Consider the following 27,111-nt stretch of genomic DNA (forward strand, 5'->3'; position numbering starts at 1 on the left):
TTTTGCCTCTGCTTTGTAATCATAGTCAGGTTCCTTAATCTTTCTGAGTTTTCCTTTCTGTAGAAAGAAGGAATGAATATATATCCACCTTGCCTGACAGGATTTTTATGACTCTGACATGAGATAATGTGTGTGATATATTATTGAAACACATAAGATTTCATTTCCGTTTTTTCTAATAATACCCCTTAGTTCCCATGTAAATTAATTAGTACTCACTGAATTAAGTATAGATTGTCGATTTTTCTGCAGGATTATCTTATGTATTTCTTATTTATAAAGGCAAAACCTTAATTAATTTCTCTGGATAGGTAGTACATGTACAAATACTGGAGTCTATGTGTCCCTTTCTTAGTCTCCCCATTTCCTACCTCAGAGGTAACCTTCCAGAAGCATTGTATGCAGATAAAAACATAAATGTTCATTATATGCCTCCTGCTCTTACACAAATGGTAGTGCATACAACAATATTGTTCTGTACCTTACTTTTTAACTTAATATGTTTTAGGTATAATTTCATTATAATGCATATACAGTTACTTCCTTTTTTTCCCATTTGTTCAGTGAACAAATATTTATTGTCAGGTGTCATGGTATCATTTTAGATTTGGGGGATGTAGTAGTGCACAAAATAAACATAATTTTTTCTGTTCTCCCGGACCTTTCACTCTGTGGGTACAAACAGACAAACAGTTAAATATATATGTTAAATGGTAAATATATTAAATATTAAACATACAGTTATATATATGTCAAGTGGTGGTAAGTTCTTTGGAGAAAAATAAATCAAGATGGAAGAAAAAGGGTGATGGGAGGTGTTTTTATATATAGGGTTGTCAAGTAAGTCTTCACTGATAAAGTGGCATTTATACAGAGATCTGAAAGAACTAAGGGAGCAAATGTTGAGACTGCTTGAAATGAGAATATTCCAGAAGAGAGTGAGAGAGAATAAATACGAGATGGGGTCAGAGAAGTAATAGGCATTTAGATCATATAGTCAGGGAGATTACTGTTAAGACTTTGATGCTAACTGTTAGAGAAATTAGAAACCACTGAAGATTCTGAGCAAAGGAGTGACATATTTACGTGGTTTTCAACCTTTTGTTATTATAAAGACAGCTTTGGTAAAATCCTTATAATACTACTATGTGTATAAAAGGAGTTTATGTGTGAAACACATTTTAGAAGGTTTTGTGCAGCTTTATAGGTTTAGATTTTACTCTCAAAATAGTTTAAAAGTTTTTAAACCTGATAACAATGTGTTATAGATGTTAACTATTATATTAATATTGAATTAATATATCAGTTTTGTAGATTAATAAATTTTTCTTCTAGCTTTCCTATGGCATGAATTTTATCATGCTGAACTTTCAGTGGCTTTGTAAGCTGTTAATATCACTAAATTATCCTAGGATCTGATACCTGAAGTATATTTATAACTATATGTTATGCTTTATGTTTATTTAGTTTATAAATTTCTAATATATAAACAAAGAAGTTAAGAGAGGATTATGATTAGGTTACAAAAGCCTTGTTGGCTTTTCCAGATGACTCAAGTCAAGGTTCCTTAACATCACTAATGATCAGGGAAATGCCAATCAAAAGAACCAGAATGAAATGCCAATCAAAACCTCATGCCTGTTAGAATGGCTATTATTACAAAGACAAGAAAGAACAAGTGTTGGTGAGGAAGTGGAGGAAAGGGAACCCTTGGGCACTGTTGGTGGGAATGCAAACTGGTGCAGCCACTATGGAAAACAACATGGAGGTTTCTCAAAACATTAAAAATAGAACTACCATATAATCCAGCAATTCCATTTCTGGGTAGTCATCTGAAGAAAACAAAAATACTAACCTGAAAAGACCCATGTTCGTAGCAGCATTGTTTATAACAGCCAAGATATGGAAACAACCTAGGTGTCCATCAGTGGATTAAATATAAAGATGTGGTATATATATACAATGGAATATTGTTCCTCATAAGAGAGAATGAAATCTTTCCATTTGTGATGACATGGGTAGACCTTGAGGAATTATATGCTAAATGAAATAAGTAAGACAGAGAAAGACGAATACAGTATGGTATCTGTGGAATCTTAAAAAAAAAAGAGCTCATAGTTATAGAGAACAGATTGGTGGTTCCCAGAGACCGGGTTGGGAAGTGGGCAAATGGGTGAAGGTGGTCAAAAGGTACAAACTTCCAGTTACAAAATACGTAAGTCCTGGGTATATAATGTACAGCATGGTGACTACAGTTAGTAATACTCTAGTATGTATTTGAAATTTGCTAAGAGAGTAGATCTTAAAAGCCCCACATCGGGCTCCCTGCTCAGCAGGGAGCCTGCTTCTCTCTCCCTCTCCCACTCCCGCTGCTTGTGTTCCCTCTCTAGCTGTCTCTCTCTGCCAAATAAATAAATAAAATATTAAAAAAAATAATTAATGGAAAGTTGACTGCATTTTGACTTTTATAAAGTATCCATGTGTTAAACATTTCAAAAAATTTAGGTGCCTAGCGGTACCTAGATATACACTGAGCAAATGATTATAGAGGAAATGAATAGGTTCAGAATTTCAAAATATCTTTTGGCAGGTTATAATTGATGCCACTCAGGTTTTAAAAAATAGTTGAAATGTTAAAGTTAGTTTCTATCAAATATTTCTCACTTTATAAAGAATGATGGCAGTGATATTTTAACAGGGTGACAAAATTTCGAGATAATGACTACTGCGTGATTGCAACAGAACCGTCACTATAGAGAGCTCTCCAGCTGCAGAGCCAGGCTGCTTGGGTTTGTATCCCTGCTCCATCACTTAGTAAGTGTGTGGTGTTAGGGGCTTTTCCCGCCCTCATTTCCCAATGTGTAAAATGGGAATTACAGCTTTATCTACTCTTGGGTTCATTGTGAGAAATGGTTAAGTTTACACATTCAAAGCATTTAGAATAGTCTTTGCCACTTAGCAAATCACTGTTCTTTTTAATAGCTGATACTTGATTATTTGATTATCCCAGAAGTGATGATTTAATTTGTGTGCTTATTTCTCTGCTAGTCTTTATTCCTTAGTCTTGATATTATTTTTCATTAAGCACAAATCTTTTCTTTTAAAAATGTAGGCTGTTCATTTTTAGATGATAAACTTGTTTGGGATCTGAAAGTATTGTTGTCTTTTGTCCACAGTAGATTACAAAATATTTTTTAAATGAAGTCTCATGTTACTAACTTTTGACTTACATATTGGTGACATCAGTAGGGTTGACCACCTCCATTTTTTGAAGAAAAATTTTAGTGTTATTACTTTAAGTACTTGAAGCTCACTTTTTTCTTCTCCTACACCATTGAAGTTTGTGTTTAAACTTGAGCACAAGCAATTTTTATAAAAATATCACTTATAATCACATTTTAATGCCAGTTTTCTTTTATAGTTTAATGTGGATGAAAGAAAAAAAATCCCTAAATGCCATTCTGTTTTATGATTATTTGTTCATTCCTGAAATAACATTTTTCTTTTAAGTTTGCAGTTATGGAAAATTCAATTAACAGTTTTAATACTCATATTAACTTTTTAAAAATAACTCTTCTTGCAAATTTATGCAATACTACTATTCACTCTTATCAGTTGAAATCTGGTTTTCTTCATACTCCTTTTGTCCTTTTCTCTCAGTATTATTTAAAGGCTCTCTTTGTAGCAGCAGGGCAGGGTGGAGAAAACTGGGAATTTGAGTGAAATCATTCTGAGTTTATTTGCCTTTAGGTGAATTTTTACCTCCCCTCCCCCCAACCTCAGTTTCTTCATCTGTAAAATGTGGTTAGTAATATGCACCTCATAGGATCATTATCAGGACTAAATGAATGAATGCAAGGGCAGAGGCTTGTTATAGAGCTTCAGACAAAGTTAGGAGGGTACTTAGTATGCATTTGGTTTTTATTCCTTTTCTTTCCTCTGTCTTCAGCATTTCTCTTTCTCTCCTGTCTCTTCCACCTTTGTCCCCATATTTCCTCTTCCCTCCTCTGCCTATTAAACACAATTAACCAACTTCTATGAATATTATGCATCATGTTCAGAGACATTGGGGATAATAGACTAAGTCTCTGCACTCATAGATCTACATTTAGCAGGCAGAAAATGGCAATAAACAGCTGATTAACAAGAAAACATCAGAGTTAAGTGCTATGATGAAATCGACCATTAACATTGCTCAGGCTTTAGCCCTCAGCCCTTGGTTTTCAATCCTTTCTTTGTAATCAAGTATCTGTGGGCTTTTTTCCCCCCTTCTGTCATTCTTTAAACAACAAATGATGACTCCTAAATCTACATTTCCAAGGAAATTGGGAATCCTGGAATACCAGTCAAGATAAAGATGAAAAATGAAAGCAGAGAAGTTGAGTTATGCAAGTTCACACACAAAAAGGTTAAATGTAATAAAACATTTAAATTTATCAACAATTTCATTATTATTCACACACTAGATTTTCTTCCTATGTATTTCCCCCCAGATTAACTGTTAACTGGTGGACACACTATCAACTGGCATTCATTCTATGTTAATTAAAAATTAAAAAAACAGTAACAGATTTCGGACTATTAAAATGTAGGTTAATGCAGATACTTTGTTTGAGAAGACAAGAAAATTTAATTACCTGGAGAAAAAAGATATTTAGTTACATGGCTAATTTGTCATAATAATTGTGAGTAATAAAATTGCTAAAAATTTCTGCGGTGCCTTGGTGGCTTAGTCAGTTGAGCATCTGACTCTTGATTTCAGCTTATGTCATGATCTGGGTGGTGGGATGAGGGAGCCCCATCTCAGGCTCCACGCTCAGCAGGGAGTCTGTTTGAAGGATTCTCTCCCTCTACCCTTCTCCCCACTCACTCACAGGTGTGCACTCTCTCCCTCAAAATAAATAAATCTTAAAAAACTGTGAAAATTTTCTATTTATAAATGAATACAATTTTTCCATTTCTCCTATAATTTTTTAAATCATAAGGCACTTGCAAAGACCTCAGTAAATGAAGGCGAGTGTCTGAGAGGCCAGTAGATTATAGCATTGAGAGTGAAAATGCCCTGGCTTCATTTATGCTGTTATTATAAATACCTCATCTCTTAAAATTATTTTCTCTTATAATAATATAGAGATGCTGGTGTTTAACACAGTACCTGGCAAAGAGAGAAGCTCAATAAACTTCTCTTCAATATGCCTGATGTTGCAAAATGAAACCATCAGTGGTTAGATTCCAGTATTTAGTAAAAGGTGGGCTCTGTCTCTACTTATTCTAGTATATAAGCACCAAACCAAACCAAACACCTACTCAGTTAATGTAGAGGGGCAGATCATTCCAGAATATGTTTTAGAAAGTAATAAAGTCTTTATAACACTGATGAGAAGGAAAGAATGCAGAGAAATAGCCTCAACTAGTATATTTATCACTTTTAGATAGACAAAGTAAAAAATTTAGTATTTTGTGCCATTTAAGCAGGGCCAGGATGCACTTGGTTCTCAAAAATATCTTAGTGGTTCAGATACTTAGTGTAGTGATACGACCACTTTGGAAAACTGTTTGGCACTACCTACTAAAGACAGACATGTGCGCACCCTTTATCCGAGTACCTCCACTCCTGGGCATAGATTCAATAGAAATGAATACATATACTTCCCAAAAGACATGTACAAGAATATTCACAGGAGCACACTATATTAGCCCCAAACTGAAAACTGCCAAATGTCAACAGTAGAATAGATAAATTATAGAATATTTACCAGTTGGAATATTCTGTAGTAATGAGAATGAATATATTATAACTACATACAGCAGTATGGATGAATCTTACAAACAATGTTGAGTGAACGATACCAGACATTACATATTTTGTGATTCCATTTATATGGAATTCAAAAAGAGGCCAAGCTAATCAATGATATTAGAAGTTAGGATAGTGGTTACCCTTGACAGTGGTTACACCTTGGGATGGGGGTAGTGACTAAATGGCACACAGCAGACTTCTGGAGTACAAACATGACTTGTTTTTCATATATGTTCTGGTTACAGGAATCTTTTCAATCTGGGAAAAGTTCATAAACTGTACACTTTTGATATTTATACCATCCTTTATGCATCTTGTACTCCACCTAAAATTTTCAGAAAAAATTCATTCTAATTTAGCATGGGATCAGTATGAAAGCATGCTCAACTCTGTATGTGTGTGTTAGCTTTTATCTGTATGTTGGGCTGCTTATGGCGGTCTTTTCAGAATTATGTGGAAGGGGGGGTGCTTTTTAAATTACACAGACCATCCTTTTATCTGTCTGTCACCCATTACCTTCCCATATAATGATATTTTTTCTTGGACTTTATACCTCCCTCCCTTTCTTTCTCTTTTCCTAACAAGCCATGGTTAACTATAACATTTGCTGAGAAAAGTGTAGTGTCTTTCAGGTCTCTTGGGTTGAAAAAAGTTTGAGGACTATTGCGCAAAGGATGTTGCCTTAAACAGTTCTTTTAAATTCTGAGTGCCTCTTGGGAAAGTAACATATTAAGCTTTGTGAGATTTTTTTTTTAAAAGATTTTATTTATTTATTTGAGAGAGAGAATGAGATAGAGAGCATGAGGGGGGGAGGGTCAGAGAGAGAGGCAGCCTCCCTGCTGAGCAGGGAGCCCGACGTGGAACTCGATCCCGGGACTCCAGGATCATGACCTGAGCCAAAGGCAGTTGCTTAACCAACTGAGCCACCCAGGCGCCCAAGCTTTGTGAGATATTAATAGGTACCTCCAATCAGGGGCTTAGGAGAGCTGAAGAAAGTACGAGTCACTCTAAGAGTAAGTAGTGCAAGCTTGGCAATTCTAACACAGATCAGCAGCCTCCTGAGCGGGGTGTGGTGTTGGAAAGCAAAGTTAGAAATTGATGAAGATGAATTGAGTCTATTTCACAATTTTGCCTAAACCTGGCTCTTCCCTTTTCAGAAGAAATTTTGATTGAGAGAAGTATGTGGAAAAACGAATAGAGGAGAAGGGTAAGGAAAAGGTCTTGAAATTTGGGGAAGGAGAATTGACTTCTGTAGTATAGCCAGGAATGGGAGAGGGCTATAGGGGGAAACAAATGGGCTCAGCAAGTGCAAGGAGATGTGGGGTAGGCAGGTAATTTGGGAGGTAATTGAAGTAAAGTAGGGTATAGATTATAAAGGGTGGTAGGTTTCAGTGGCCAAAGGACCAAGAACTGGACTGGTAGAGGTAGAAGGTCAGGCAGAGTCAAATGGGATCCAGTTGGTAAGAAAAGCTTTAGTTGTTTTTTGAGATGTTTCATTAATCTAAGAGTCAGTAGAATCTTAGGTGTTCCAAATAGTCAGAAACTACTGAAACTCTGCTAGTTTAAATGGTTTGTGTTCCTTTTTCTTTTCTTTTTTCCAATTAAATACAGTCTTCGTGGAGCCAGAACATTGTTCTTATCCCACAAAGGTGTTTTGTGGTTTTGACTAGGGGATAAATCAGGCTCTTCTAATTAAAATTTGCTTTTGGAGGGAACTTTCTTTCTCCCCATCCTTTGTCTCTAAGTCCGTTAAGGAAGAATCAAGAAAGGAAAAAAGAGAGATCTGGTAAGAGGAGAACAGGAACAACAAACAGATGAGGGGAAAAAGATACATAGAGGTGAAGAAGATGAACGATAAAGAATAGGAGAGACAACAGAAAATACAGAAATAAGAAGTAGGTCATAGTCGAAAGAGAAAGGGGCTAGGAAAAAGGAGATGGCAGAGGAGAGCACATGAATTTAAAATAAAATAAAAATATTATTGAACCTAGCTAACTTAGGGGTGTCAAAATTTTTGCTTTAAATAGTTCAGTAGTACCTATCAAGGGATACAATTTGTGGTTCAGATACTTAGTAAAACTCATTCTCGTATTTTCAAGTTTTAGGTCAAGAGACAAATTATAATTTTTTTAAAAAAATTTTATTTATTTGAGAGAGAGAGAGAAGCAGACTACCTGCTGAGCAGGGAGCCTGACTTGGGGCTCGATCCCAGGACCCTGGAATCATGACCTGAGCTGAAGGCAGATGCTTAACTGACTGAGCCACCCAGGTACCCCCCAAATTATAATATTTTAAGAAAATTTGTTCCTGTGTAGTTATTTGATTAACATGAAATTATTGACTACCAAATGGTTTTTGGGTGGTATTTAATAAGAAAATATTAAAGTGGAGCATTTTGATATTTATTTTAATAATGTAGTCCCTCCAAACAGAAATCCTGAAATACCATAATTTATTATAGCATTTGAGGGTAGGAGGTATGGATGAGTATAGACTTTCATTATACAGACAGTAACTTCAACTTGCTATTAATTATGTCACTGTTATTCAGATAGAGCTTATGTTAGCAGTGTTTAATTATTATAGGTATCTGTATTTTTTGATATAGTGAGCCTTTTTCAGTTTTATTACTTATAAGATATTCATAGTCTTTGCCATTTATTAGTCTCCAGTGCAGGTGTATTATTAGAAAAGAAAATTGCTAGATAACTCTGTCATGTTCACTCATGATTAGATGACATAGATGAAATTCAAATCACCATGAAAACTCTTACTGAGATTCCTTTTTGTCCACCCTTTGTGCATAATAGAATTATATAGACTTTTTCTGTAACCATAATCAATTTCATATCATATTTGATCATGTTTTCAAGGATTTAATTTTGGAACTTAAAACTAATAAAAATTAATTGAACATGGGATTCTACATTTTGATCAGGTAGTGTTTTTTAGTATGATACAATGAATATTTTATGTCATCTTTTATTTGTATAATTGTCTTAGTTTATTAAAAATGTGTTTAAATTAGAAAGGCTCTTTGCCAGCCTCTTTTGATAATAATGAAAATCCATGGGGTTTCTTTTTTTTTTTTAATTTCAGAGACTATCTAATGGTGTAGATATGCTCTACAAACATGTTGAATCTGAATTTTCACGAGCTCTTTAGCTCACCAAGAGAAGTTAATACCTATGCACTTCCTAGCATCTTATGAGAGCATACAGTTTAGAGGTCTCACTTTAATTTGGTGGTTCCTTATTATAATTTCAAAAATAGTGCTAGGGAATGAAATCATAACTATTTTTATTTTGAAAGATATACCACGCTTTTAAGGTGATGTAGTAAATTGTGCAGATACTTAAGATACTTGGTATATGAGAAGTAAAACCAACATGGAGTAGACATACTGAGGAACACACTGGTCTTTTACTCTCCCTAGGAATTTGAAAGCTCAATTTAACTTCTGTCTGTCATTTCTGATAGGCTTCTCCGGTGATCTTTAGGGATGTTGCCTCTTTGCCATCTCCCGAAGTCAAAGTCAGGGACAGCTTTAACCTCTTGCTTAGCAGCTATACAATGTGATTTGGGATTCAAATGATAAAAACCAAAGAACACAAGGGAATCTTCTTGTGTCCTTCCAGCTTTCCTTAGAATCCTTCATCTGACTGGCAGGAAGTGAAAAAATGCTGATGCTTTAAGGTTCAGCTGTATCATTTCTAAGAAAGGCAGCCCAGTATAATGACCATGTCTAGGGGACTGAAGATGGCAGGGGACATGATGTCGTCATATATAGGTAATCACTATAGGTAATCAGGCTTTTTGTCTTAAATTGTTAGGAGAAAAGTCTGTTAGCTCTGGCAATGTGTAAAATGCATGTTGCAAGGCTTTTTATATAGATTTATATATTCTTGTTTATATGCTTGTGTTCATTCATTCATTCATTCATTTTCTGTCTTAGTCCCCTGAGTATTTGAGGTAGCTAATGCTAACAAGTTTCAGCAAAATAGAAAAGAAACTAAAATCAGGACCAGGAAAAATAGGGTTGTAACAGGTTATCAAGACTGGGGGAAAACTATATAGATCAAAGCATGTATAGTTACTACACTAGAGCTGTTATTTTGTCTCTAAGCTTCCCAAAGGCCAAAATAAAAAAGGAGATAAAGTCATATAACACTTACTATTAAATAAAAGAAAGCATGTCACATTGCAGGGGAAGCAAAGCTTTTCATTGCATTTAGCTCTAATAGAATTTCTTACTGGAGGCTTTAACCCTGACTTCTGCAGTGACAGTGCCCTTGACAATATCACTACAGTTAGTGCAGGAAGGAGATTGATAAGGCCATCTCTTGCAGAACCTAGAATCCCTCAGTGGAGTGGAGACCATAACACCAAAATCAGTTCTGAGGGGATCTGAGAATGCAGCTGTCTATAAACTGGTTTTATCGAAGAATATAATCTAGGCTTAGAATAGCATATGCTTTTAACTTCTCTTAGTACTCTTTTTCTTAGCTTCAGTTTGGATATACAGTGGATAAATATATTCCCTGGGAAGGGTTCTCAATTGCAGGTATTCTATACTTGTTTGAAGGTGGATCCGTGAGAAGAATTTATTAGTGAATTTATTTGCTGATTTTTTTAAAAAAAATGGAAGGCCTGTTTTTTCTTTGAAAATTATTGGAAATATTTTATATATTAAAATAACTTGCATATGTGTGTGAAAGCATAACTGCCCATTCAAAACTTCTTCCTTGTTATGATTTTAAAAACTATTATTGATGATTAAAGAGAAGTTGGTGTTAAACTTCAACTTTTGCTTGCAATTTCTATGATGTACTATACTCAGTTTTCTACCTTGTTGTTCTTAATTTCAGTTTGTAGATTTTTTTTTGTTGGGTTTAGGTGTGGTCACTCGTATAGATTGTGCAGATAAATGGTTAACGAGTGCTGTAAATCCAACTATTGTATGAAACATGTTCCATTTTGGAGGGAGTAGTTCTTTTTTTTTTTTTTAAGATTTATGCATTTATTTGAGAGAGAGAGAATGCGTGCTCATGAGCACGAGATGGGGGAGAGGAAGACGGTGAGGGAGAGAGAGAATCCTTAGGCGGACCTCCCCCTGAGCATGGAGCCGGACACGGGGCTTGACCCCAGGATCCTGAGATCATGACCTGAGCTGAAATCGAGAGTTGGCTGCTTAACCAGCTGAGCCACCCATGTGCCCCTGGATGGAGTAGTTTTCTAAACAAAATTTTAAAATTTAAAAAAATTTAAAAATCTGTTGTAATTCAAAATTTAAAATTTCCCAAAAGACCATTCTTTGAAATACACTTGATTTGGGTCATTAACATTTGCCTCTAAATATGTCATTTAAGGAAAATTACTAAAAGAAAGGGACTGACTGCATCCTAGACATAAAATATTATTACTGGCACATAATCCTGCAGGGAAGGTGGTATTCCTACCTTTCATATAAGAATATTGAACCTTGAAGAGGTTAAGGAATTTGATCAGAATCAGAGTAGCGGATTCAAACTCAAAATTTTCTGACACTGTAGGCAAAGTTGCACTACCTCTCTGAGCTCAATTTCATTCTTGGTAAAATGTGCCAGGTCATAGAAACCTCACAGAATTATTTTGGAAATTAATGAGGTGATGTTTGTAAAAATTAGCCCAGTGCCTGGCATGTAACTAAACCCAATAAACGGTAGCTATAAAGAAAGAAAAAGTTACCATGATATCTCCTAAGTATGGTTTTTCAGTATACTTAGGCTGGAGGCTATATTTCACTTTAGTATAGTTTAATTCTTTTTCATAATATAATACGTCAAGATAAGACATTACCAGACCTAAAGATAAGAAATTACCAGCAGGTGGAGCTCAGTGTCAGAGAAACCACATTTCTGAAATTAGGATATTTTTTACCTTATATTTTAAAAATAAAACTAACTGCATACAGTTTTGAAATTTATATGTGAATTTTTTTCTATTTTTAACATGCCTACCAAAAGTCATCACCCTGCATCATAGTTCTTAAATATGTAAAAATAATGCTTACTTATTGGTATCATAATGAGTTCTTTGTTATATCATGATGACAGTTCATGTGCATGACTAAGACACTAAAGTAAACTCCATATATACAGGCTGGCTTAGAATTTGATCATTTCATTCAGTAATTGGACTGATAATCTCAAATTTAACTTGTCAAAAGTCTCATATCTGCCACTCTCACAGTTTTCCACTTCTTAGTAAATGGTATCACCTGTAATCAGCTACTCAAGCCAAAATCTTGGGAAATACCTCTGTGTTCACTTTTTCTCAAATCTCCCCTCCACTCCATCAGCAAGTTCTCTTGATGCCACCTCCAAAATGTAACCCACATCCCACCTCGTGTCAGCATCTCCACTGTGATCATTCTAATAAAAGACACCATAACTGTAGCCTGGACTACTTCAGTCATACTATCTGCTTGCTACCTTGCCCTTCCTACATTTTATTTTCTGTATGGTAACTGGAGTGATCTCAATGTGATCTTATCTGTCTCCTGCTAACGACCCTCCCATGGCATCTCTATGTAATTAACATAGAATTTCAAGTTTCTTACTGCAGCCTAAACTACATGATCTTGTCCCTGCCTGTCTCCTCCCAGTGAAGCCTCCCTCCTCTTCTCCCATACTCTAGCCTTTCTGATCAGATTGCCCCTGACTTGCCAAGCTTCTTCTCATCTCAAGGCGTTTCTGTTTCCTCTCTTCAATATTCTTTTACCAGTTTTTCATATGACTGACCGCCTTCTTTCCATCACTTCAGCTCAAATATCATTCCTTTGAGGTGTCTCTGATTCCTCTAGCTATAACGGGCTCTCTTATTATCTGTGTACCCCTGCTGTCATTATGTATCCTGTTGTCCCTTTTCACTTCTTACCTAGCACTTACTGCTAGTGTCTTTACGGCTCCTCCTCCTCCTCCTATTATTTTGTTGGCTAACATTTACTATGTAGTAGGGTTCTTCTAAGCATTTCTATGCATTAGATACTTTAATATGTGTATTTATATGTAGTAACTCATTTAATCATGTATTTATTTATGTGTATATGTTTTTAGTATCTGTTTTCTTTTCCTATAATCCCTGCCAGCTTCCCAAACTAGCTCCAAGAAGACAGTTATTTTCATTTTGTTTACTGCTATTTCCTTAGCTTTGTGCAGTACTTGGCACATAGAAAAGAGTCCATAAATATTTTTTGAGTACTGGGCCAGCTCTTAGAATCCATAATACAAATAGAGTCATCAAATATTAAAATAATCTCCTAGGGGAAAGAGAACATTTTTAAGGAAGAAATCATGCCTGACTGATGATTCTCAGAGTTCTTTTCTATGAAGATAATAGGGTATAAACTTAGGTTTTAGAAAAGACTTTGACAATGTTTTTTACCAAAGATTACTAAATAGTAAGTCACCATTGGATGGTAAATACGCTTTTAGCATGACCCAAGAAAAGGTTTAAAATCAGAAATCAAAAAGGTAAGAATCAATAAATATGGACTTAACTGGAAAAGCGTAAAGATCAAGGTGCCTCAGCAACTAATAATCACATCCATTATGGGTTGAATTGGATCCTGCAAAAAGAGATGTTAAAATCCTTATACTCAGTACCTATAAATATGACCTTATTTGGAAATAGGGTCTCTAGATGTAATGAAGTTAAGATAGTTAAGATGAGGTCATTGGAGTAGGCTGTAATCCAATATGATTGGTGTCCCAATAAGAAGAGAAGAGAGATTGACATACAGGGAATACAGCCATGTGAAGACAGAGGCAGAGATTGGAGTTATGCTATCATAAGCAAAGGATTGCCTGGGGCTACCAGAAGCTATAAGGTAGAAGGAAGGATCCTCCCCTAGAAGTTTTGGCCCTGCCGACACTTTGATTTCAGACACTGAGCTCCAGATCTGTGAGAAAATAAATTTCTGTTGTCTTAAGCTGCTCAGGTTGTGGTACTTCGTTATAGCAGCCCTAGGACACTAATACAACATCTGTTGTGTTTATTATCTTTATAAGTGATCTGGAAGACTACCTAGTGAGGTATCTAGATGACATCAAAATTTTGTTGTTCTGAAAAGCAAAACCAATGGGTATTAGATGATTATAGGAGACATACCTGAATTAGCTTTTCTGTGGGCTCAACCAAGAAGCAAGAAATCTAGCTACTCTAGATTCTATATTCCTTGACTGTAAACATTAGTTTTTTTGTTTTTGTTTTATCTCCAAGTTTGTTTTTATCTCCAAGTTTTTGTTTTGTCTCCAAGATTGTTTCCAGATTTAAATTTTGCAGTTTTTATGAGCTATGAATTTATATGCCAGGTACTTAGTAAATGCTAAATGAATATTGAAAGAATAAATAAGACCAAACAGAAAATAAGAGATAAAGATAGGAAAATAAAAATAAATTTGTGGTATAAAAATATGAATTGTTATGTTTAAAATGATCTAGGGGAAAAAATGAGACCAACAAAAGAATATTGAGAATCAGTATGTATTGTTTCTTGAGTATATCAACCTATTGCAGAAAAACAAAATAAGTTGCTAATACATCCTTTGAGACTTTTTGGCAACAGAATACTTTTGGTGAGGTGGAGCAGGGACCCAGCCCAGGTAACATAGTATTGTGGTTAATTGCATGAATTCTGGAGCAGAGTTGCTTGGACTTGAATTGTAGGTTAGCCACTTACTGACCATGTAACCTTGGGCAAGTCATTTAAGCTTTCTGTGCCTGTTTTTTCATCTGTAAACTAGGGCTTGTAATAGAACCTATCTCATAGGATTATTATAGGAGATTAAATGAGATAATCCACTTAAAATGTTTAGAACAGTGCCTGGCTCATAAGAAGCTCCCCATCCCATGCTGTCTATTATTATTTATTAAATGTAATACTTTATAAAAATTATTCTCAGAATATAAAATAGGACTTCTCCCTGATGGGCCTGATGTAAAGAAGAATTGTTATGGACAACAAAATCAAAATGTGCATATATTTAAAATAGAAAAATAGAGGAGATTATACAAAGAGGTAAATTTTACTTATTTTAAAAATTGCATTGAATTGGAAAGGGAGGTTAAGGGTTTAAAGGAGGAGATGTTATGACAGAATTGTGAACCCAGGAAAATTTTATTGAGTCAGACTTTTGTGTAGTAGGTTTCTCTTGCTTTTCCTATTTTTCTTATTTATTTTCATAAAGTTCCTTAAAGCTTGGTCCATTTTAAAGAATGTTCTGTCCAGTATCTCGGTATGGTATCTGGCATCTAGTGGTTGCACAGTACCTTCTTTTTTAAAAAATGAGTGAATAAAGCAAGGATTTACATAGCAGTTAAAAAATTATTATAGAACAGAGTATCAAAATAGAAGCCTTATGTTCAGATTGAAAATTTATGATTTTAAGTATCCTAAACATTCTACTATTTCTCCAGCCCTGTCACCTCATTATATGTTGTTAAGCTCAAAAATTCTTGCTGCATGGAAATTTTTAATTTTTTTTTTATTGAGACCTTAAAGATCACTTGTGCATAATTTAATTCCTTTCTTTTTGAATCATAGGAATTATAAAGCACTGGACAGTTAGATCTTAGTAAAATTAATTAAAAAGCACTGGATTAATAAAAGCTTTATAGCACAGCTGTTTGCACAGTGTTGTTTCAAGAAGTGCTTAAAAATTTGGTTTATTCTCAGAGATCTCAAGATCCAAGTTTCTGAAGCAGAAAGACTTTTATAGGTTCTATAGGAAGAAAACAAGTTATTTTATTTTAAAAAATCAGTTAGAAAATAGATTTATTTCTTAAATAATAGATCACTTAATGCATGAGGATTTTCTCAGTATTGCTGGATAAACAATAACACTTGTTGGTTGTATTGATTCCTTTTACCCAGAACTGACTGGAATACTTCCATGCCAACAGGGGGAGATAGTATCAAATCGGAGATCCAGATCTGTGCCTCTTCTATCTTGCATTTGGCTCAGACAGGAAGGTCTGTGGACAAATTGATTTCTGTAGGCCCACCGTCACCAGCTCTTGGCTAAGATTTGAGATGGAGAAGAAAAATAGATGTTTGTATTGTGAGTGTAGGCTGGAGCCTGGGTGTGACTCCCAGTCCTGTAAAACTTGTGCTTTAAGGCACAGGTTTGAGGCTGCCTCTTCTTCTACCTCAGAAGTCAAAAAAGATCAGGTAAGGCGGAAGGCTGGCTCAGGCCTACTTTAGCCAAGCACAGCATCTACTTTATGCTGCCTCTTCAAATGGGAAGAATAATTTTTCTTGCCTGACTTCTGAATATGCTAGTAAACAAAACTCTTTTGAGGGAATACTATCACTCAGATGCCAAACGAACCCATTAAAAAACGAAAATGGCTTGTTTTCCGTTTCTATTTATTTTTTTTAATTCACTGCTCAGATTTGTGAAAAATATGTGCTTTCTACTATGCCAAAATGTGGGATGGTATTAAGATTTTTGTTTTCCAAATTTCAGTTTTTTTATCAGTTGGTAAGCCCAATTTTACCTTCATATTTTCAATTTCTATGAGGAAAGGAAAATAATAATATTTGTTTCTTGTTAGGTGTTAAATAATTGGTGACAGTACAAGATAAAGCTTTTCACTGTGATATATAACTATATAGTTCGATACTAATTTTATAATCAATTCTTATGGTTTAATTTAGTAACCTGGAACACACTAATTTCTTAATATTTTAATGGATAACATAATTTCTATGAATAATAGGAACGGAGTCCTATCTTAAATCTGTTGTGTTAGTAAAGAATTATATTTATAAATTATTTTGCAGTTTAAACTTAATTGCCTGCATCCTCCAAGTCCCTTAATTAACGTCCCTATATTTTAGGCTGTCATTCTTCCATATTCACTATGTTAGGAAAAACAAATTCTGGCCTTCAAATAAGAATGGAAAATGTCAGAAGAATATTCAATGATTATATACCTTCATATGTTTTTTTCTTATATTTATTGAGAGTTGTAGTAGATATATAATTCCTGTTTTAATGTCACCAAATTCCACATTTAAGGTGCTATAAATATTAGTGTCCTGCCGTCATTCAGTAAGTACTATTCATAAATAGAAGAATCATTTCTTACACTTGTAAGTTTTGTGTTATCTTGATTTATGGAGTCATAAAAATATTAGAGGATGTAGAATCCATTGGTGTCATCCTGACCAATCTATCATTTTATATATAATAATGTCTCTGAAGCCCAAGATAATTAGTGACTCACACAACTTGCTAGTGACTCGTACAACTCTAATTTTCTGTAGCTGTGAAGGAATGTTTTGCTTCCTCTTTACCCTTTGTTTCCTGATATATATTTTTATGACCCTTACTTGATATTTTTCTGTATTTATATTTTTATTTTTTGTATATCTCATTATTTGTTCAGAAACAATGTTACGCTCTTTATTGTTTTTGAAATCATTTTTATTCTCAGTTTTTATTCATTTTTCTTTTCTTTTGTATCCACCCATGACTCTGATGATTTATCTTTGGTTATTAGCTATTGACCTAAATATAATGTGATTACCTATGATAAATCTCTAAATATACTTTTAAACATTTAAGCATTTATTGTCAGTCTGCTTAGTCAGGTGTTACTACACTCAGTCAGACATACACATATTCAGATTCACATGTAATAGCTTATGTGGTGATTTCATACCTGAATTGTTCAAAGGAGGGTTTTCAATTCTTAAGGAGTCACTAATCTTTCATAGGGATGATCTGACATCTTTGGTTTTTACTCTCTGATATTCTTTAATGGTGTTTCCAGTGAATCCTTATGACCACAGGATGCATACTGACTCATGAAGGCTTTTTTTAGGCAGGAGCCTTCCATTTTACCAGAAACTCGGATTCCCCTGGAACTGGGACCTTGTCCAGGGCTAGTTTGTCTTCCCTTGGTGAACTTTCACCTCCCCCACCCCAACTGTGCTGCTTTTGTTAGCCATCTGTTCCCTTCTTCAAGTAGTCTTATTAATGTAATACTAATTCTGTATTGTCTATGGCAGATCCATTCTTTACTGTTTTTTCACTTCCCTAAAGCATCCTCATAAGCTCTCCATCTTCTCCACATTTTTTACTGTGCCCTCTGGAATCTTATTCTAGTAAGCAAACTTCCTTCTCAAGAGGAGATTCCTCATTGTCCCATATTCCGTGTAACTTGGCATTGAGAAGTGGTTCTTAATGCTCCTTTATTACTCTTTCACCCTAATGTGAAAGCCTCTGTGTTTTCAAGGCTTGTGAAGTTTGGTTTACTCCTCACTGATGAACTCTTTCATACTTCTGTTCATTCCCCTTCGTTTATCAAAGAATAAGTTCTCTGGCTTACTCTCTCTTTTTATACCCTGAGCCATTTGGGATGACTTGATCATTCATGTGGAACACCCATCCCAAACCTTAGTTTCTATGTTCATCAATCTAATATAGTATTGATTGACGGATAGTAGCTGATAAGCAAGTTTAGGTCAAGAGGCCTTTTGTAAGGATGGAAGAAAGCTCTTTGGCCCTTGTCCCTCTTGAGTAACTGGCATCAGCTCTGGACTGCTTATTTTTCAGACTTATACAGGTAGGTTAATTTTAGACATATTTCTGCCGCACATAACTGAATTTAATCCTGGCTGAAAGAATAAGCAAAATTTTAGTGAATACAGGAAAATATCAGTCAGCATAGTACTGCTGTTTCCATTGTTGTTGCTTATTTGTTTGTTTGTATGTTTTAGAAGGTACTGGACCACAAGAGCTTGTTGTAGCACTGTTTTTTAAGGTAGAGGAATTTTAGTGCATCACTAGACATAATGATAGATTATAGTATTTAAAAATCTGGCCTTGGCATTTTGCCTTTAGTAAATTTCTGTATTTTGAAGGTGTGGGATTTTCCTTCCCCCCAGCTCCCTAGTTTCTGGTTAAATTCTTAGGAAGCCTAATTGGCCCTGCCAATTGACAGTATGTCAGATGTTTTAAGGTTATATACATATTTCAGTGTTTGGTAATGTGATAATAGTATTTCTGAAAATAATTAGGTTGATGCATTCTTGATATTTATCATAGAACTTTTTTCCTAAGAATGAATAAAAGATTGTAAGGATTTTAAGAGCTATTTTATATGTTAAGAGAATGTAAGGTAATTGTACATTATTTCAGGTTATTCTTGCTAATTGTATGGTTTTAGATTATTACTTTATATGCTCAATTTCTAATTAATTTCAGACAAAAGATTTATTCTAGTTATGAAAGATATAATTTTTATAAGGCATCTCCCTTCAAAGTATATATATACACTAAGACTGTTTTTGCTCTTTTCTTTCTTTTTTTTTTTTAAGATTTTATTTATTTATTTGACAGAGAACACAAGCAGGGGGAGTGGCAGGCAGAGGGAGAGGGAGAAGCAGGCTCCCCACTGAGCAGGGAGCCCAATGCGGGACTCGATCCCAGGACGCTGGGATCACGACCTGAGCCGAAGGCAGATGCTTAACCAACTAAGCCACCTAGGCGTCCCTCTTTTTGCTCTTTTCTTAAAGAGAATGAAAGGGAGTGGAATTGGTAGAAATTATGTTCAAAATTTTAAAATAAAACAAAAACATAGATGATAGGTGAATACTTCAGACTATTTAATCACTTAGCCAAATAATTACTGAGGCCTTTATAGTTTACTTTTTGTTATGCCCTTCTGTGGATTTAAAAAATATTATTTACATAAACTTTATCCTGATGAAGCATCATGTCTATAGACGTATGAGAACACTGAATGTATGATGAAAATTCATCACAGAATATAGACTCTAGTGCTTCTATGGGGACTGGGGAAAGAGGAAGGGCATGAAATGTTTTTTAGGCTTCTCACTCCATCACAGCAGGTGAAGTATTTCTATATTTATAATGTTATAAAGTATATATCCTGCAGTAATTAGTAAAAACTGACTGTTTTGTTTATGGTAGCAAGAAAGTATTGGCTGCCTTAAAGCTTCTCTTTGCCAAGAAAAAAACCTTACATTGAAGAAGCACACAAAAATAGATTGTTCTGTTCCAGAAGGTATTGCTAATCCACTCTAAGTGCTGACAGAAGCAAGGGCAAATACTTTATTAGATAAAGCCACATCTTGCAAGTCAATTCCTATCATCACCAAATGTTTCCAGCTGGAATCTAGACACCATTCAAGATACTGTTTATTAGAATTCCAGAAATCCGTGGTGACGTGGTTTATTTACTGCATGATTTCACCCAATGAAAGGTTAGCTTTTCCTTTGTATTTAAGTTAACAGGAAGAAGACACTTGAGCATCATAAGGAATTGAGCTTGTAAAGATTATAGGGTGTTTGTTTGTTTGTTTCCTAAAGGAGTGGTACCACGAGTGGATGGCCACCATGAAATGAAAATTCTTTAACTTGCTTATGAGGGGCTGTAATGAGAGGAACAATAATAGAGTAAAATTTGATTGATTTAAAAATTGTTCCAGAATATGGCCTCAGCTCGAAGTTAAGAATACTCTAAATCTAGTAGTAAACTGTTTTTTTTTTTTTAAAGAATGGTCATGAAAAATGGTAGGCAAACTATTATTTTAAAATTATAATTCTCTACTTAATGACAAATGTATGCTATCATTCATTTTGAAATATATATATAATACTTATAAGCATAAAGCCTTTAAACTCTGCTATTAGTTGATAGTTCATATAAACTTAGCCTAGGTTTTGGTTAGATGGTAATGTTTTTATTTTATAAATTATTACAGATTTTTAAATCTAAGGTAAAAAAGCGAGTATGATTTTGAGGGGGTTAAGACAGCAGGAAAGAGTGAATAACATGACTACAGAGTGAATGAGAGGGAAAGGCATAGGTGTGAGTGGCGGATGGCTACCAGACACTTGGGTGACTGAGATCCTACTGGTTCTGCTCAGTAAGTAACTGAAGTGGGAGGAGCAGATGGGAGCTAATGATTTCAGTTCGGGGCGCTAAGTTTGATGTGTCCTGAACTTTCCCCCAGACATGACTGGCAGGCAGTTTGGTATGTCCTTCTGAAGCTGGAGATTAAGACTTAGGAGAGATCAGTATAATTAGAGAGAGGACAAAGAAAGAGAAGAAATATGAGGGGTGCCTGGGTGGCTCAGTCGTTAAGCGTCTGCCTTTGGCTCAGGTCATGATCCCAGGGTCCTGGGATCGAGCCCCGCATCGGGCTCCCTGCTCTGCAGGAAGTCTGCTTCTCCCTCTCCCACTCCCCCTGCTTGTGTTCTCCCTCTCGCTGTGTCTCTCTCTGCCAAATAAATAAATAAAATCTTTAAAAAAAAAAAGAAAGAAAAGAAAGAGAAGAAATATGAAATATAAGGACTGAAAAGCTTTCTTTGATTTTGGCAATTTTTAGGAGGTTGTTAGTGACTTCAATTGGGAATAGTTTCTGTGGAGTGGTAAGGGTGGTAATCAGATTGCAGTGGATATGGTTGTGAGTGGGGTGAAGAAGTGAGGTTTCACTTGAAGAAACAGTTTCAGAATATTTAAGAATAAGGTATATTTGTATTTAAGTCCAGAATGTGGGACTTTAGACAAGTCACTTCACCTTTCTGAGTTTGAGCTTTCCCATTTGTAACATGGGGATAATAATTATTTTTTATTTTTTTTTTAAAGATTTATTTATTTACTTGAGGGAGAGAGAGCACAGAAGGAGAGGGAGAAGCAGACCCCCTGCAGAGCAGGGAGCGCAATGTGGGGCTTGATCCCAGGACTCTGGGATCATGACCTGAGCCAAAGGCAGCCACTTAACCAACTGAGCCACATAGGCACCCGATTTTTTATTGTTTTTAAAGGATTAAATGATAAAGCAGGAATGTTGCCTTGTAGTTTGCTTTATACAAAAGAAATGCACCAAATAATTTTAATTATTTTTAAAATTTTTTTTAAAGATTTTATTTTTTCATTTGAGCCCGAGAGAGAGAGAGAAAGAGAGAGAGAGCATGAGCAGGCGGGGAGAGGCAGAGGGAGAGGGAGAAGAGGCTCCCTGCTGAACAGGGAGCCTGACTCGTGGGGCTGGATCATGACCAGAGCTGAAGGTGGACACCTTCACCTGGGTAGCTGACTGAGCTACCCAGGCGCCCCATAATTGCAATTATTAACAGAAAACAGTGTACACTACTCAGGAGAATTTTGGATAAGCAGGAAAAGAGAGTAATGACAAGGTAGTTTGAAGGATGCACAGGGTCAAAAACTTTCTTAGTTTTAAAAGGATGGGAGATTTCACTGCTCACAGAATCAGTAGATATAGAATTACAGATGACTTCCACTTACAGAATTTCATTTGTAGAATCAAAGATGACTTTGCTTACAGGAATGAGTAGAGAGGAAGAATCAGTAGAGAGGAGAATGTTGGAAGTTCAGATGAAAGGGGATAATGGGAGTAAATTAATGGAGTGAAATTTAAAGGAAGTGGAAGGGCATTGTGGGATAGGTAGAGAAGTTGGTCTTGGAGAGAATCCAAGCCATGTCTTGAAGAGAGGGAGGGAGGGAAGCAGGGATATGTGTGTGTGTAGATGCATTTGAAAGCATAGGGTAAAATATAAAGTTCAACAAAAATAATAAGTGACTGTAAGAGACTTTTGGGGATTTCAGTGGAGAAATCTGCAAAACATCTGGCCATTTGTGTCTGGAACACAGGAGACAAGTCTTTCTTGGTTGTCATAGAGAAAGGAGTCATCTCTGAACACTCCACAGGAACAGGTATTTTTTCTGTTTTTTTTTTTTTTCTTTCTCACTGATAGCTCCCTAGAGCCTGGATTACTGTCTGGAACAGTGTAGTTGTTCAACAAAGATTTGCTCTAAATAAATAAATAAAAGGGATCATGTAGGAAGATATTGTAGTGTGAGGAAAAGGCTAAGGCCAGAAGCTTGGGGAACACCAGGTGGGTAGGGCAAGTAAGGCTTACAGTGGAGACTGGGGAGTAACAGGAGAAGGGAAAGAGGCGATCCAAGAGAACAGATGCCTCATAAAGAATTTCAGGAGGGCGCCTGGGTGGCTCAGTTGGTTAAGCGACTGCCTTCGGCTCAGGTCATGATCGTGGAGTCCTGGGATCGAGTCCCGCATCGGGCTTCCTGCTCGGCAGGGAGCCTGCTTCTCCCTCTGACCCTCCCCCCTCTCATGTGCTCTCTGGCTCTTTCATTCTCTCTGTCTCAAATAAATAAATAAAATCTTTAAAAAAAAAAAAAAGAATTTCAGGAAAGGAGCAGTCAGTAAGAGGCAAATGCTGGGAGACCTTCTGTTAGTTTTTCTATGCTGTTTAACCAATTACCACAAACTTTATGGCTTAAAAGAAGACCCATTTATTGGTTCGCAGTTTTGTGGGTCAGAAATCCAGTCATGGCATCTGAGTTTTTTGCTCAGGGTCTTGTGAGACTAAAGTCAAGGTGTTGGCTGGGCTGTGTTTTCATTTGGAGCTTGGGGTTTTCTTCAAGCTCATGTGGTTGTGGTAGAATTCATTCTTTGCAGTTGTAGGATTGAGGTCCTCATTTTGTTGCTGGCTGTCAGCTGGGGACCACTTGTAGCTTTCAGAGGCCACCAAAATACCTGGCTACGTAGCTTCCTCCAGTCAACATCCTCACACTGAATCTCTCTCATTCTTTGAATCTCTGCCTTCAGGAAGAGACCAGTCTCTTTTAAGGGGTTACCTGGTCATATCACATACACTCAGAGTAATCTTAATGAGATTTCACAGATGAACGTAACTAAGTTCACATCATAGAGATCATATGCTTTACTCAGTAAGAATCTTATAACTTTTTGCTCATATTTAGAAACAGTTCTAATAAACTTACTTTCATGATTTCTGAAAGTACCATAGATTAGAAACAGCAAATGGTAGATAGCAGGTGCAGACGTGGCGTAGGTGGAGTGGAGTCAGGCATCATCGGTAGCAGAAGTAATAACCCATATTTTAGTTAAGACTTTATTTGAGAGAGAAAGAGATAGCAAGAGAGAGCAGAGCAGGAGGGAGGGGTAGAGAGAGAAACAGGCTCTTCATTGAGCAGGGAGCCCAACGTGGGGCACTATGTAGGGACCCTGGGATCATGACCTGAGCTGAAGGGAGACGCTTAACCGACTGAGCTACCCAGGCACTCTGTAATAACCCATATTTTAACACCAAGGGAGGAATCTGGAAAAAAAAGTACAAAATATGGATGGAAGAAATTCCAAAACTGAGTCTTATAGCCTTAACTCAGCAAGATAAAGGCAAATTACATTCATTTTGAACTCTATAAGAAGAAAGGAATGCATAATTTATTTTGTGAGGGTAACCCTTTTTTAAAGATATAGCCAAATGAGACATCTCATTAATGCTAATTTAGTTCCAAGGTAAATCATTCTTTTAAAAATTCTGAATTTTTACTCAAGTTTTAAGATACTATAATTAGCCACTTGATTTTTTTATACCTTTAAAGCCTCACGAGAATTTGTAGACTTGAAAATGTATAATTCTTAGAGCAGTGAAGCTGATTTTTAAAAATTCCAGTTATTAATTCTTTTGTTCTATAAATTATCTTGTTGCTGCCCAATCAGTGTAGGGAAGGGAAGAAATGATTTGATTTAGATTACATTATAGATTTGCCCACTCCAAACTTTGGCTTTCTAATATAAAATGAGGATAACAGGACCTGCTGTATAGACAATTAAATCCACAGAACAATGCATGTACATACAGAGCACAGTTAGTGCTCAGTAAATGTTAGCTACCCTCAGTGTTAAAGCCATTTCCTAAGAAGGTCAATATTCTTGTTTCAGCAGAGAATTAGAGTGGTATATTATGTCTGTCTTCTTTGACATAGCCCTTAAAACTTAGCAATAGTGGAATTAGTCTTACTTTTCTTCATGTGTTGGACAATATTTTACACAAAAATAATTTGGCTTTTCACTGAACTACTTTGAGATTTAATAAATTTATAAGCCACTGAATGAGGCATTTCTGAAATATGGATCCAGACTTTCCTGTGTCTATATTCAAACCCCTCTCCCCTATCTTAGTGTTTTATTTTTAATAAAAAATAGATCATTTTATCTGCCATTAAAATTTTGTCATTTTCAATCATGTCTGACCTTTCACCATTCCACCGTAATGGCTCTGTGTGTGTGCATGCATGTGTCTTCATATTACCAGCATTCCTCAGTCTTATAATTACTATTAATTAAGTAGTACTGCTCCATTTCTGTTTTTATTATATTTCTTGAGATGTGGTATTGAAAATAATGCATCATTTTTTAGGTGTAAATGAACCACAGTTTTATACTTAATGTCATAAATTTGAATGTAGTAACTGTTGCAGTGTAAAAATTCCGCTTTAGTGTACTTACCACCCCCCCCCACACCTTAAATTTTTGAATGACTGACCAATACCCTGCATTTGGATGACTTTCTGGAGGAAATGTAGGCAATGCATTATAGTGGAAAGGACAGTAAGGGAAGAGGTAGCTTTGTCATCATATGTGTGTCATGGGGCAAGTCATTTCACCTCCTCTGACCTCCATTTTCTCATTTCTTAGAAAGTGAAAAGGTTGAAATAGAAAATCTCTTAGCTCAGAAGGTTCCTTGTGCCACTGATTCTATATGAAATAGTTTTGTTATATAACTGCTTTTGGGGAAAAATGTGATAGAATAAAGACTATAGTCCAGTAATTTTTATACTTATTTTCACTGTTGATCTTTTTAATATATGCCTATCTGCATAAACTTTTATTGGTCAACTTATTTTTTGTCCTGGGAGTTAGTTGACTTTGAAATTTCTTCTTTATTTGCTGGCACCTTATTATCAGAAACAAAATTGGGCCCCAAAATATCAAAAGGAACTTCAAACCACATGTGCTAATTAGTGTGAAAGTAGATGCTAGCAAAGCAAATGAAAAAGTTAGCGTTTCGCTACTGCACTGTAGGTGAATGAAAACCCAGAGAGAGAAAATCTTGGGACCTCAGTAACACTGAGCTGCGAATATTGCTGTATAGTTTCTGGAATTATTAGGGCTCCTGCTGAGAAAAACTGTCTTTGGGACTGCAGTGATACCTCTGACAGATTTTGGGGCATGGTGTTGTTCTAATCGGAGATGTTTCTAAAATCTGCAGTGGGAAATGAAAGAGAAAAAAGTGCATATATGCACATTTTAATCTTACTGTATGAGAGTTTATAAGAATAATGCAATTTTTGACCAGTTTCCCTGATTAAGGGTCATTTTTATTTTTGGTTTGTTTAGAGTAGCTGATGATTACCTTACAAAGTAAATATCTGTTGTTTCTTTGTCAGCTATGTATTAGTTGCCTAACAAATTGCCACAGACTTGGTGGCTTCAAAACAATGTAAATTTATTCTCTCACAGTTCTGGAGGCCAGAAGTCCAAAGTCAGGGTGTCTGCAGAATTGGTTTCTTCTGGAGACTCTGAGTGAGAACCATTCCATGCCTCCTTCCCAGCTTCTTGTGGCCACTGGCCATCCTGGGTGTTGGTGTATAGACACATCACTCCGGTCTCTGTTTCCTACCTCACATCACTTTCTCTTGTGTGTTTTTTCCTCTTCTAAGTCTTCTTTATAAGGATATTTGTCATGGATTTAGGACCCACCTGGGTAATCCAGGATGATCTCACTTTGAGATTCTTAATTTAGTTGTGTCTGCAAAATCGCTTTTTCCAAGTAAGATCACATTTACATATCTTTTGGGGGGCCCCAGTCTATTACAGTTAGTGTGTGTCTTCTCTTTAATCATCAAGAAAGTTTTCAGAAGTTAAAGCTTTGGTTGTGGGTGAGACCTTTAACTTTGAGAGAAGCTAGTTCTTTTGGCTGTTCATTCAAATATGTTTTTATTAGCTACTCTATGAGCCCCAGAAATATTAAGTGAATTTGCCCAAGGTCATATGGTCAAGCAGCTGAAATTTAAATTCAGCTCTGATACCGTATTTTTGCTCTTAACCACTATGCTATCTTGCCTTCCTGGAATAGCTTTTGCCAGCCCCTCATCTCATACCTCTCAAGTACTCTTTCCCAAATCCCTCAAAAAGAAATGTTGTTTAAATTTTGGTCAATAAATGTCTGCTTAATTGCTACAAAGGTACAATAAATAGAGGACTTTCTGGGCTCATAATGTAGATGGAAACACTTGATTCTAGTCCTGGCTTTGACCTAACTCAGAGTTGGATCACAAACCTCTCTGAGCTTCTGATGAAACAAGATTATTTTTCTAGAATCTTCCAGCTCTAAAATGTTATGACTGTTTTTTAAAACAGATTTTTCTGATTTTGCCTG

General features: G+C 35.8%; 1 protein-coding gene across 2 annotated transcripts in view; it reads left to right on the forward strand.

Annotated features, from left to right (window-relative positions):
- FER (FER tyrosine kinase) overlaps window positions 1-27,111 on the forward strand; it is a 427,159-nt gene that overhangs the window by 118,365 nt on the left and 281,683 nt on the right. Inside the window, exon 1 of one of the 2 annotated variants that reach the window (XM_044917073.1) lies at window positions 15,876-16,013. The exons of the other annotated variant lie outside the window; for it this stretch is intronic. Coding sequence (XP_044773008.1) covers window positions 15,876-16,013 — 138 coding nt within the window. Of the gene's footprint in view, window positions 1-15,875; window positions 16,014-27,111 lie in introns of those variants that run through there. 2 annotated transcript variants of the gene reach the window in all.

This window comes from Neomonachus schauinslandi, chromosome 7, assembly GCF_002201575.2.
Source record: "Neomonachus schauinslandi chromosome 7, ASM220157v2, whole genome shotgun sequence".
Taxonomy (NCBI): domain Eukaryota; kingdom Metazoa; phylum Chordata; class Mammalia; order Carnivora; family Phocidae; genus Neomonachus; species Neomonachus schauinslandi.